The sequence below is a fragment of the Daphnia pulex genome, chromosome 5, assembly GCF_021134715.1.
Source record: "Daphnia pulex isolate KAP4 chromosome 5, ASM2113471v1".
Lineage (NCBI taxonomy): Eukaryota > Metazoa > Arthropoda > Branchiopoda > Diplostraca > Daphniidae > Daphnia > Daphnia pulex.
In genome coordinates, this window is record NC_060021.1 from 70,211 (window position 1) to 83,127 (window position 12,917).

Here is a 12,917-nt window from a genome sequence, read left to right on the forward strand (position 1 = left end):
CTGTTCCATAGACCAGGAGATGCTGAACTTGTTCGAGGTATCTTGTCATTATCTTTTATTTTTTTACTGCACTCTTAATTAGTCTTTTTATCCAATTTCAGGTTCACCTTTCACCATTGTGCTAGGATTTTTTAAAGTTGTCCGGACGACGGATCGGGACTCTCTAGAGGCTGAGGTATTATTAGAGCTCTTTTCGTTGGTTTGCCGGCTATACTTTTTTTGTTGGTTGAATTCTATCCAGTTTAAATCAAGATGGAACTTTGTTTAACACGATTGCGTTTTATTTTTGATAGGATATTGTGTTCAATACCCTAATATTAACAACGAAAATTCATTCCAGGAAATATTCATCCCGACCTCAACTTCTGATTCCACCCTTTGTTTTCTTCAACTTGTTGTGTTCCCGCCTGGGCTCCTCGACCACGAAATCTGTGATTGATACACACCGCCACTATACCTTTGTTCAGGTGAAAACAGTTTATTTACTTCTGGTGCATGTTACTCCTAGTTGTTCGATGACACAGACACTATGACTTTGGTTTTGAAAAGCGAAAACAGGTCATCTATATTGTAACATTATTTAGTTAATTGCCCTGGAAATTCAAAGTTCAATGTTTGCATATAGACGTTGCCATGCCAAGAAAGGTGATGAATCCATTTTTGTTATAGCAATGCCGGGGTCGGTTCCCAGTTGAATTTGTTGACGAACGTTTATCGTAGGACGTTTATTGTAGACTCTCATTATTACCATCGCATTCGCCGGTTTGTTTTCTCTTTTTCCGTTGCGCTTTTCTCTTTCAACAAATTGGCAATGCTTTCGCCGTGGCCGTTCTGGTTGATCGTTGCGTAATATAGCGCCTTTTTGTGTTGACTTTAAAACTCAGGAAATCAGTCATTGATCAAAAGCAATAACGATTTGCCGTGACACGAGGATAATGTGTATAGCTTTTTCTCCATTTTGGTGGAAGGTTCCATCCCTATTCCCTATATAATTGAATTGATTTTCTTGTCCACGTTCTTGAAAGGACTTATTTGCGTTCTGGTTGTCTTTCGTTCTTGGAAAAGGTTTGGCGCTGCTGGGGGGGAAAAACTTTGCTCTTTAATTATCTTTTCTTCATTGTGTCACTTTATGGCACGAATAAACCTTGCCGATTTTCAAAAGAGGAATAATCGCCAATCAATTCCGTGTCGGGAATTTCGACGTTGCTCCCCAAGGTTTTCTGTTGATGGCGTTCCATCACAAATTGTAAATTGTTGACAGCTCAATATCGCCATTTTCATAACAGTTTTATTGCCGAATTGCCCGAAACTAGCCTTCCACATTGTCGTGTAATAGCCGAACAGCACAAGACGAAGACCTTTTTTGTTCGTTCTCATTAATCAAAAGTAAATCGTTTCATCTTTTCGTCAAGATCTTGTGACTCTGCTTCTTGACTTTTTTATTCCTCCTCAATATTCGCTTTGATGAAAAAAAAAAAGTCTAGACATTGCAAATACGACAACCTCTTGTTGACGTTTTCTCCTTTTTACCATTTTCGTTTAATATTCAACATAAAATCAGCTAGGAATCAGTTTTTTCTTTTTCCCCTTGGTCTAGTAAAATGAATGACACAACGAAACTAAAAGATTTGAAATTTAAAAATGAAATTTATTTGAATCGAAAAAGAGAGGGAAAAACAAAATCAAAGGGTAAACAAAAGAAACTACTGGACCAGCCCTACCATCGATAATAGTCGTCATCTTGCTCGGCTACCTCCACCCGCAACGCACGTTAGAAACTGATGGACTCGTTTGAGGGTACTGAAATCCCCCGTCAAGGTGTTAGTCAACTGTACACTGGCGTGCGAGTGAAGATGATCTAATTCCTTTCACCGTGTATAGAGAAGTCATGATAACTCAACTCGTACACAAGTGCCAGGAATTTCGAAAGTCTTCACTCACATCACACCAGCGACCAGCTCACCAACTCCGTCGACGGGTTCATCCATCAATCCCTTTGGATTGTCACGAGAGGAGGTAACGTCATCGCAAGATGACAACTATACTGATAGGCAAAACTGACGTCCAGCTTCAATTGTAACTTAATTTTAATTTAAGAAAAAAAAATAATCAAAAACTAGCGAGTTCCGTTTTGTAGAATTTCATAAACTCTTTTGCAATTGGCTAGCGTACCCCAGATGGTGACGTACTTATTTTCTCTACACGGACGATAAATCTGTACATTATGATTAAACGCTAATTCTCTCAACAAATAATCCTCGTAAAAAATGTTTCTTCTCAAATTGATTGTAGGACACTCGATGGTGACTGGCAGGTTGTCGATAACGTCGGAGCAAGCGGCCAGTCGGCTTTCAGCATCTCCGCCGGTGATGAAAAGATTCCCATTGATAAAGTAGACACTTACCCAATATTCATTTTCTAGCCTTTTTACATTTGTTCCATGGCGTCCAATAACTCGCCCGCAATCCTTATTCGCTATCCCAGTCACGACAATTCGATCGACGTAGACTTCTTTTTCTATAGTGGTTGTGATGGAAAATTCGGGTAATGCATCCTGCGGTTGTTCAGTACACTGCTTGACGGCTTTCTTTTCATTAAAGGTGTTGGCCGGGGTATTCTCCATTGCGTCAGTTACTAGAGGCTGTGGTTCGGTCAGTGGTGGTTTAGCTTGAACTGCAGTGGAATTACAAGCTAAGAATGGCGTTAAGATTTCAGTAATTTCAGTGACTGGAGGGATGATGGGCTCTTCGATTTGGAGTTGGTTGAATACCTCCTCATCGGTGCTGCATCCAACGTCCACTGTCAACTTTGGTTTCATTTGTTTCTGATTATTTTCCATTTCTGCCAACTTCTGGAGGGCCTCGTCTTTTTCCTTTTCTAGACTTTTTACTTGATCCAGTAGTTGCTCGATTGTGTCTGTCTGGTTGCTAAGGGATACTCGTACTTCTTCCACTTCCGCCTTACTGGATAAAAGAAGAAGATCGGTTTCTTCTATTTTTCGCCTCAGCTGTGAATCATTTTCGGATAAACGGAGATTTTTTGCTTCGAGTTCAGAAATGGTTTTATTCTTTGACTCCAGCTCACGTGTAGCCACGGTCAACTGCGAGGTGTCCAATTGTTGTTCACTTAGGCAAGTCCGCAGTTTCTCCAATTCTGCTCGACTTTCTTGATTTTGCTCTTGAAGTTTAATTATGGCTCTGTTTTTGGATACCAGAGCACGTTGACTTGAAGCTAGCTCATTGTGCACCTTGTGCAATTTTTTTTCTTCATAACAATTATGTAGTTGCTCCAATTTCGTTCGTTTATATGCGATAAGTCGATCTCTGGCTTCAATTTTTCGCATTAGACCCGAATTCTCTTTTGTCAAATGGAAATTTTCCCCTGTAATGTCAGTAATTTCACGTTTCTTTTCTTCGAGTTCGTTTTTGGTAGTTGCCAACTCGTCTTGTACATTTTGGTACTGTTGCAGCTTTGATGAGGAGTCTGTCAATTGTGATTGAAGCAGACTCAACTCATTCTCCAAACGTTCTTTATCCAAAACAAATAGATTATTCTCATTCGCTCGACTGGATGCTAAACATGCAGTTTCGATTTCGGGGATTTCAATGACTGGAGTGCTGGGCTCTTCAATTCGCCTCAGTTGTGAATCGTTTTCGTCCAAGGTGACATTTTTCGCTTCGAGTTCAGAAATGGTTCTATTCTTTGACTCAAGCTCACGTGTATTCACGGCCAACTCGCGCGTGTCTAATTGTTGTTCGGCAAGGCAAACGCGGAGATTTTCCAATTCCGCCCGACTGGATGCGATCAGTCTATCCCTGTCTTCAATTTTTCGTCTTAGACGCGAATCATAATTTGCCAAGCGAAGATTTTTCTCTGTCATGTCAGTCATTTCAATTTTTTTTTCTTCGAGTTCACTTTTGGTAGTTGCCAACTCGTCGTGTACGTTCTGAAACATTTGCAGCTTTGATGAGGAGTCTGTCAGTTGTGATTGAACTAGACTCAACTCATTCTCCAGGCGTTCATTTTCCAATACAATCAGGTTGTTTTCGTCCATCAAACGAAGAAAACTTTGGTTGTTCAAGTCTTCTCCGCTGGCAGTCGGAAATCCATCGTCAATTACAGGTCGGGGAAGTGCATGCTGGTTAGTGCATGCAAAGTCAGGTTCAATCATATTCAGGTTATCAGCCGAATGCCGAGTTGGTGATTCGGTCTGTCGACTGATGATGAAGGCACACAGTGCATTGATGATTAAGGTATACAGTGCATTCACTGTCCATATGAGCTCCAAGATGATATACAGTGCAGCCATAAGCGAAAGGAAAGCCAATATAGTGACTGCCAAAAGGATGATCATTTTCACTGCTGTTAGATGGTTTGTTTGCAATTGAAAACTGCGATGTTGACTATTGCCGTTGGGGTTGCCTTTATAGACTTGCCAGGGGGAATTCCGTTTTGCACTGTCCATTTCCACCGTTTGCATCAGATTTCTACTTATGTTTATACTATTTAACTTTTTGTATCAAATTGTAATCATACTTTAAGGTGTAACGAACATTGTTCAATTAGTTTAAAATTTATTGCAATTCATTTTAATCTTTTAATTTCATTTTGAAATGAAGTTTATTCGGAATTCCGGTTGGGATTCAAATGTTGCCGGTCTGGACATGTCTGGAAAACGACAGGGCGCCCGTAGCGGTAAGTCCACCAACTAAGAAGAATAAAAGTTAAAGGAATCATTTTTCATTGAATTGAGATTCTACACGGCAATTATTTTGTTTCTAGGTGGGTTTGCCCTAATAAACCGATAACGAAATTATAAATGACGTTACATGACCCCGTGAAGTCGTTAATTTAATCGTCTGCGTGTTGTCTAGCCTAATGTAAGTGTGTAACGAGGTAAGCCGTGTTAAGCTCGTTATGGCGTTAAGATCGTTTAGGTTATATTTTAAGTATTCAAATTTCAGTTACTCCATACTCCACTCGATGGGAGACGACGTGAAACTTTTGATACCATATCTGACCAAATATTGTTTGACAACCGTTTTCCCGTAAACTAAAATCAGTAACAAAACTCGTTAACGTTTATCACTTTTTCTTTTAATTGGTTTATTTCGAAATCTTTTTGGTGTTTGTTTTATAATGGAAATAATTGGACATTATCATGAAAAAAGTACCTTCCGTATAATCAATGAATATTGCAAAAGTTGCCGGGAATATGCGTGTTAGTTGTTTCTTTTTTCCCTTTATCGAATTCAAGTTCAAGACGAATTCAAGATCTCCACCTCAAGACAAGCTTTGCCCTCTGGATTGTAAGACTTGTCGTACAGTTTCAGTTTATAGACTTGATTTACTTCCAAGGCGGAGACGTAAAATACGACGGAGCCGACCGCGGACGTCTTCAAACCGAATTTCGATGACTTTTTCAGTTTAATTGTTATTAGGCACGCTTCCGGATTGAGAGTCTTGATGGGAAAGTATTTGTTCCATTCCGGCTGGCTGCTGCGGATCGTTTTGGTTTTGCTGACTTTCTTGTTGTTCTTGTCCTGTTCGCGAATCTTGCCGCCCCATTTCTGGACCCGCGTGGAAACCGAAAGGTAATATTTGTCAGAATCCTTTTCCTTGGCTTCCGGAAGGTATCCTCTCAGAACTCTGACATTGAAATGCTTTGGTGTCTGGTCTCCTTCCTCGCATTCAGACTTTTCGGGATTTGGGGGCAATGAATGGGGATCTCCACGATTATCACGATATTGATCTTTTTGTAGAAGTGACCACGGATAGAGGAGTTCTTGTGGAATTTTCTCATCCGATAGATTTGCCATGGCTACTTCTTCAGTTAATTTTATTCGTCAAGCCTTGAAAATGGAAATCACAGACTAAAAGACGATATAACTGCAGACCAACTGTCAACCCCCTTTATACCTTTGGAACAGATTGTTGACGCGGCAGCTATTGGAAAGTCACTTTTTGTTAGGCATTTAATAATTTAGAATAGCCAAATCTTGTTATTTTGATTGAATTCCAACTTAGTTTTATATTTAAAAATGTTCAAAAAGAAATTTCGTTTAATTCTATTATCTTTATTTTTTACGTCAATTTGAATGTAGATGATGGGCCAAGACTTGGGTTAGATTGTAGAGGTTGCGAAATCAAGGTTGCGAATCTTATTTCAAAAATGGTTCATAGATGGCTGCTCGAAAAATATCAACTTTCATGAAAATTAATTAATTAAAAATTAAGCCTCTTACCTCATAGTTCGATAAACTATGTTATTCCCCGTATGAAGCTTAATTTTCAATAATCTTTATAACCAAATCTCTGCAAATAGAAATTGTGAGTTCATGTTTGGATGTCAGAACTAGAAAAATTGTGAATTAAGATGGAGCAAAGGCAAACTACTCATCAATTGTGTCTCCTTTTAATTAATTAATTGGATCACTTAATTTCCTCCTGCAGGCCTACCACAAACAACAAAGTGCTGCTGTTGAATTCAATGCAAGAGGGCTGACTTGAAATGCTGTGCAACTGTCGTCAACAGCTTTTTCGACTCTTTGTGGCAACCCAACTTGGGTAAGCCAAAATTTTGGAATCATTTTGTCTTTAGTATCTCCAAAGATTTTGTATCTGCTAGCGAATTTCATTAAACCTTTTAAAATATCTTAAAATGTAAGCTAATTGTTTGCTTATATAATGTCAATAGTTTAGTTGGGAATCAGGGATGAAATTAGCAGCTCTATTTCGATGGCCATTTTGGCATCGACTCGAGCCTTCATTCTTCTCGGGACTCCCTGAACAAATTGACATCGCAAATCAGCATCGCAAATTGCCAAGTCGGCCGCCGGAGAAAATCATATCGCCACAAATCTGGATTATTTTCTCGGAAACCTTTGACGATCATGAAGTTCGCGGACACAACTGAGCTCAACATTTACCGCGCGTCCAAGGGCGGAAAAAATACCACAGCAAGTCCCGGCCTTTACTAGTTCAGTCCAGCGGCCATTCTGGACAGCTCCAGCATCACCCAGTGGTACAGCGGAGTCAACAGCCAGCACTATTTCGGCTTCCGCGTTCAAATGTGGAACGAGACGATCTAGCAAGCTGTTGCCACCCATCTGACGCGGGTAGGTTAAGAAGGTCTGAACTTATACCAGGTCCAGTCGATCCCGTTCGACCGTGTCATCATCATGGTGTCATTCTGACCAGATCAAGCGACGGAGAAGAGGACGAACGTTACCACATTATACATACGTAATTATACATAACGTTTCCATTATTATTCATTGTGCCGGTCTTAAAGTAATTATCTTCACGGATTCGTGTAAATTTTATTTGTATTTTTATCTTGAATGTGGTAGGGGGGCTCAGTGTAACTTGTTGAGATGACAATCAATAATTAGATACGTAAATAATCCCATTCATTTTTGATTTGTTTGTTTAATCAGGATCAGGAGAGCTGGAAAGGGGTCGATTGTTTTTTCTATCGATATCTTTAGAAAATGAAAGTGTCGTCTGCTTTCAATTTGTTAAAAGTTTCAGTGATTCATTTTTTAAGTTTTGGAGAAAAGTCAGAAGACTAAAAGAGACAAAGTTTAAGATTTCAAAGCAATTGAAACGATATGTGGCTGCACGAAAAATAGCAGTTCACATCAAATTACAAAAAAATGTGTTCGTCGAGTAAACTTTGTGTCGTGGCTCTTTAATAGAATCGCCTAAATCACACTCCATGCTTTTTAGCGGGTAAATAAGATAAAGTTTACATAAAAGAATGTTTATGGGAGCTTAAGTAAAACAGTTAAGCCTGTTACAAAGTTGAGAAATGTATTTCCTGTGACTAGCCTTTAACTGCATTTAACTAGCATTCGTGATGTAAGCCTTCTGTCAATGCATGGCAGTTTGTTCGCACTGTCTAACCTTTTTCTTTCAAGTGCAGATTTGAGTACTGAACCATGCACAGCCATCGTGACAACAAGATATTCCAGTTTTGCTTCTGCTGGATCTGTCATCTCAGCAACAACCTCAGCATCATCATTTGGGTAAATGACTTTCAATACTTTTATTCCTGTGACTTGCCAGTTAATGTTTCATTTTCAACTTTGCCTTACTTGTTGTCCAAATATTTTTCGTGACTAAATGTTTATTTTTCATTTAGATAAACAGCATCCCTGTTGATTGGAGATTCTACCCGATGGCCGAGCTACGTATCTCTTCCTTCGTCTCCCTTTCTTAAAATGTCCTCATGTACACTTCATGTGAATGTGGGTGTATTCACGAGGACCCCCTTTTCTCCCTATCCCGCCTGGTGGACTCAACTTTTCAGCGGATGGATGGATCACTTGTGGAAGGATACCTGGCTGAATTTAACAAGTTCAAAAGTAGGAAAAACATTTATCTCTATTCTTCCTATTTGAGTATTGAGTGGGCGTTGATTGTAAATTGTTACCGAGTACTATTACTCCTGAGCTATAGACAGTTATTGACTGGAACTGATTTCTCTTGTCGTTTTTGTTGACTCGGTCAGGGCTCATTAAATAGCTCATAGTACGACAACAGATCAGGCTTGTTTTGTCCAAAATATTTCAAACTTGAATTCAATCAAAATGCAACTAGGAGATTTTATTGAGCGAGAGGGGGACCTTCCGCCACACTGCGTGCACCTCCTTGTATATAGATGCTGGTCGGTCATTGTCGGTTTACCGGTTTTGATTGCAGTCACCTTTTTTTTCGGTTCTTCTTTCCGGGAAAGGAGAAGAGAACAAATGAACAATGTACTGCGCACACGTTGATTGTTTGCGCTGCAATCGATCGGTCGTTAGTGTTTTCCTTTGAACAGGAAAGAGATGAGACACAAATATCTACAGCACAATGGGACTTTTGGTGCCATTGTGGTACGGTACGGATCATCCACACTAAACTTTTTCTTTCTTTTTCTTTCGGGAAAGAATAAAAGGGTACCGTGAATTTTTGATTCTTTTTTTTTTCATCTCTGCGTGTACTGAAATACCGGTTTTTTTATTTTGGCGGCGTGTTGCTTTTGTGGCGTCCTGTTTTTCCCTGCGTTTCTTTCATTTCTCTCCTCCATTCTCGCTGTTCCATCAAAGGATGTGATGATGATGACTTGTCGACTGATGAATGATGATCGAGTGGCTAAGCATTACAGGGTCACGAGCTCATCGGTTGGGCTTCTGGAACTTGCTGGCCGACATTAAAAAAAAATGAGAAATAACAGCTGTTTTCTTATTTTTATTTTTTACCCCTCTGGCGGTGTATATATCAATATGCACGGAGATTATATGCTTTTATAAAATGTTGACGGTATGGCATCTGTTGTTTTAGCTGCCAGTTGCTCTGATTCGATTAAGTATTAGGCGGGGGGGTCCTGTATATTTCACTTTTGCCTTGTATAACTTAATGAGAATAGATTGCCTTTTACCACCCAACGAATACGGTACCTGCTATAGACCTGATCAGTCTGATGCCACGAAACGGCAATCATGAAAGGCCATGGCTTGATATGAAGATGCGTACTCATTAAAGCAGCCGGCCAGCCGGTATAAAGGAAAGGTTAGGTAATGGAGAGTGGGGGTTAAAATTGTTTAAAATTTGAAGTTTCAAAGCTAGAAAAGAGAAAAAAGGTATAAATAGTAGAAAAGAAATTGGGTCGGAATTACTAACACGTTCACCCAACAAAACTTAATAATTCGACACCAATTATTCGACGCATAAACAACAAGCAAAGCAACTACATTTCCGCAATGGTGTGAAAATATTTCGACAACGGATGTAGCGTACAAATACTTTGACCTAACCTAACTTAAACTTAACTTAACTAACTTAACGTAATCTTAAAAACGAATTGTCAAAGTACTTTTGCTACACTGTGTCGACGTATTTTGTCACCAGTCGAAATGCAGTTGCCTTATAATGTTGAAGGTAACATCAAATGGAAGGTGTCGAATTAAAGTTTGGTCGGATGGACCCGATTATGAAAGAAGATGACGAAAAAGATTGAAAAAAAATTATGGAGGTAAATAATTTAGGGGAAGAAAAAGAATAAGAAAGAAAGATTACTCAGGTCATCAATTTTCTCATCTTCCGGTCATCCACCTGTCCCGTCTATTTCCGGTTTCCACCTTCCTGATCGTCGCGTCATCTCTCGGATCCTCAACTCTCTTTTCTCCAAGTTCCTTTCTATCCACTCTCGATCTCAACTTCCTCTGGGTGGAGGAATTGGCATTTAGTGAGAAACTCATTCAGCTTCCGCGTCAGGTTAACGGGGTTTTGGTACATCCAGTATCAGAACCAGCTGTCCATCGTATCTAGAATATCAGAGAGCGTCTTTTTGGGGGCTGGGGATGGATTGACGAACAAATTATTCATGTAGTTTCGTTCGGTTGGCTGGTAGCCGTCGGTGCTCTGCTGCGGGAGCGACTCAGCCTCTGCTGATGCTGGCTGTTGTTCAACGACTTTCTGAAATTCCTTAGCTTCCGTTTCCCCCACTTCCGCATCTTCGTTAGTCACATTTCCGGTGTCGTCAATCGTCTGGTGAATATTATCGGTCGGACTCTCCGGTTCCGGCTTTTTCTCATCCGTTTCAAGTTCATGTTCGCTAGACGGAGGTATTTCAGCCGGAGTCTCCTTGGGTTCAGAAACGATCTTTGAGCTGGGAATGACTTCTGGCAGGTAGTCGATCTTGTACTCAACCTCAAGACAAGCCTCTCCCGCTGGAAAATAACAGTCGTACAGTTTCAGCCTATTGATTTCATTGACTTTCATTTTGTGTACGCAAATAACGAATGAAAAGACCGTGATTGACGTCTTCAAACCCCATTTCGACAACTTTTTGAGTTTAATGACCATCATCCACTTTTCCGGATTTCGAGTCTTGATGGTGAAGTTTTGATTCCATTCCGGCTGACTACCGCGGATGATTTTGGTTTTGATTTTCTTGGACTGGACGCGGTTCATGCCGTGCCATTCCTCGACCCTAATTGAAACGTAATATTGGTCAGAATCCTTTGCTTCCGGAAAGTTTACTCCTCTCACAACTTTGATTTGGAAATTCTTGGGCGTCCTTTTTCCTTGCTTGCAATCAGGGTGCGGCTTTGCTGCTTCCGTTTTCTCATCCATTGCCCGATTCTGTACAAGTTGAGATTTTTCGGTATTTGGGGGTAATGCATGTGGTTCTTTTGGTACTTGGCGGGGCTGATTATCAGTGGTCTTGGATTGAGCCTTCGTTGGCTGTTGCTCAACCTCGGGTATAATTGTTTCTTCGGCCATTTCAAGTAGCTCATCAGTTTCACTGAGTACAGGATCTTTGTTTGTCATAATTTTGTCGTAGTCAATCGTCTGCTGCAAATTTTCGGTCGGACTCTTCGGTTCCGGCTTTTTCTCGTCCGTTTCAAGTTGTTCGTTGGACGCAGGTACTTCAGCCGGAGTTTCCTTGGGTTTAAAAACGTTCTCTGGGCTGTGAATGACTTCCGGCAGCGGGTACTCGATCTGCAACTCAACATACGCGTTGCCCAATGGTTTGAAAATTTGTTTGAAGAGTCGGAGCCTATTGACTTGATTTACTTTTATGTCGCTCACGTAAATTACGTTGGAGCCGACCGTGGACGTTTTCAAACCCAATTTTGACGACTTTTTCAATTTAATTGTTATTAGGCATTCTTCCGGGTTTTGAGTCTTGATGGTAAAGTCTTTGTTCCATTCCGGCTGGCTGCCGCGGATCGTTTTGGTTTTGCTGACTTTCTTGTTGTCATGTTCGCGTATCGTGCCGCACCATTTCTGGACCCGCGTGGAAACCGAAACGTAATATTTTTCAGAATCCTTTGCTTCCGGAAGGTCTACTCCTCTCACAACTCTGATTTGGAAATGTTTAGGGTTTTGGTTTTCTGTCTTGCTATCAGATTTTTCGGGATTTGGGGGCAATGCGTGTGGGTCTTCTGGTATATGGCGGGGCTGATTGTCATTCTTGTTGAACGAATCAGGTTTTTCAGGAATTTGGGACTGTACCTGTGGATTTTCAGGCTTATGAAGGAATTGATTATCAGTGCTCTTATTGGATTGAGCCTTTGATGGCTGTTCCTCAACTTGTTCACTTTCCTCAGGTATAATTGTTTCTTTGGCGATTTCAAGTAGTTCAGTTTCACCCACCGGATCTATCTTTGTTACATTTCCGGTGTCGTCAATAGTCTTCTGCCAATTATCGGGCAGACTCTTCGGTTCCGGCCTTTTCTCGTCCGTTTCAGGTCGTCCTTTAGACGCAGGTACTCCAACCGGAGTTTCCTTTGGTTTAGAAACGATCTCTGGGCTGGGTTCTTCCGGTTTCTCATCCATTGTCTGATCATTAAGAAGTTCAGGTTTTTCGGGAATAAGGGGCTGGAACTGTGGATCTTGAGGCTGGAACTGTGGATCTTGAGGCTGATGACGGAATTGATTATCAGTGCTCTTATCGGATTGATCCTTTGATGGCTGTTCCTCAACTTGTTCACTTTTTTCCTCAGGTATAATCAACTCTTCGGTGATTTCAAGTAGTTCAGTTTCACCCAGCACCTGCTGGTCTGTGTTAGTCACATTTCCGGTGTCGTCGTCAATGATCTCGGCCAAACTCTCGGTCAGACTCTTTGGCTGTTTCTCGTCCGTTTCAAGTTGTTGGTTGGATGGACGTACTTCAACCGGAATGTGTTTGGGTTCAGAAACTGGCTCTTTTGGTGCTTCCAGCTCCTGATTGTCGGCCGGCATTTCGTCGGATAAACTCTCGGTGGCGTAAATAGCTTCCCGCGTTTGATCCTTGAGACTCTCCGGGTTATTTTGGAGCGTTTCAACTTGTTCTATCGCTGCCGGGATCTCGTTGGGTTTTTCTACTTCAATGCCGTTTTTCTCGCCATTCCTCGGGGTCAGACTACTCATTTGATCTCCCA

General features: G+C 40.9%; 1 protein-coding gene and 1 long non-coding RNA gene across 3 annotated transcripts; one reads left to right on the plus strand and one right to left on the minus strand.

The window, feature by feature from the left end:
* Positions 1-926: 926 nt before the first annotated feature.
* On the minus strand, positions 927-4,392 carry LOC124194972 (autophagy-related protein 23-like). Its single transcript, XM_046589386.1, has one exon. The coding sequence runs from the start codon at positions 4,352-4,354 to the stop codon at positions 2,117-2,119; it is 2,238 nt and encodes a 745-aa protein (XP_046445342.1). The 5' UTR covers positions 4,355-4,392; the 3' UTR covers positions 927-2,116.
* Positions 4,393-6,432: 2,040 nt separating this feature from the next.
* LOC124193836 lies at positions 6,433-8,977 on the plus strand. Of its 2 annotated transcripts, none has more exons than XR_006874505.1 (4): positions 6,433-6,567; positions 6,698-7,245; positions 7,923-8,030; positions 8,147-8,977. It is a non-coding gene; the product is annotated as an uncharacterized LOC124193836 (long non-coding RNA). The 2 variants fall into 2 exon arrangements; XR_006874504.1 differs by having other exon boundaries at positions 7,928-8,030; positions 8,147-8,976.
* Positions 8,978-12,917: the final 3,940 nt, after the last annotated feature.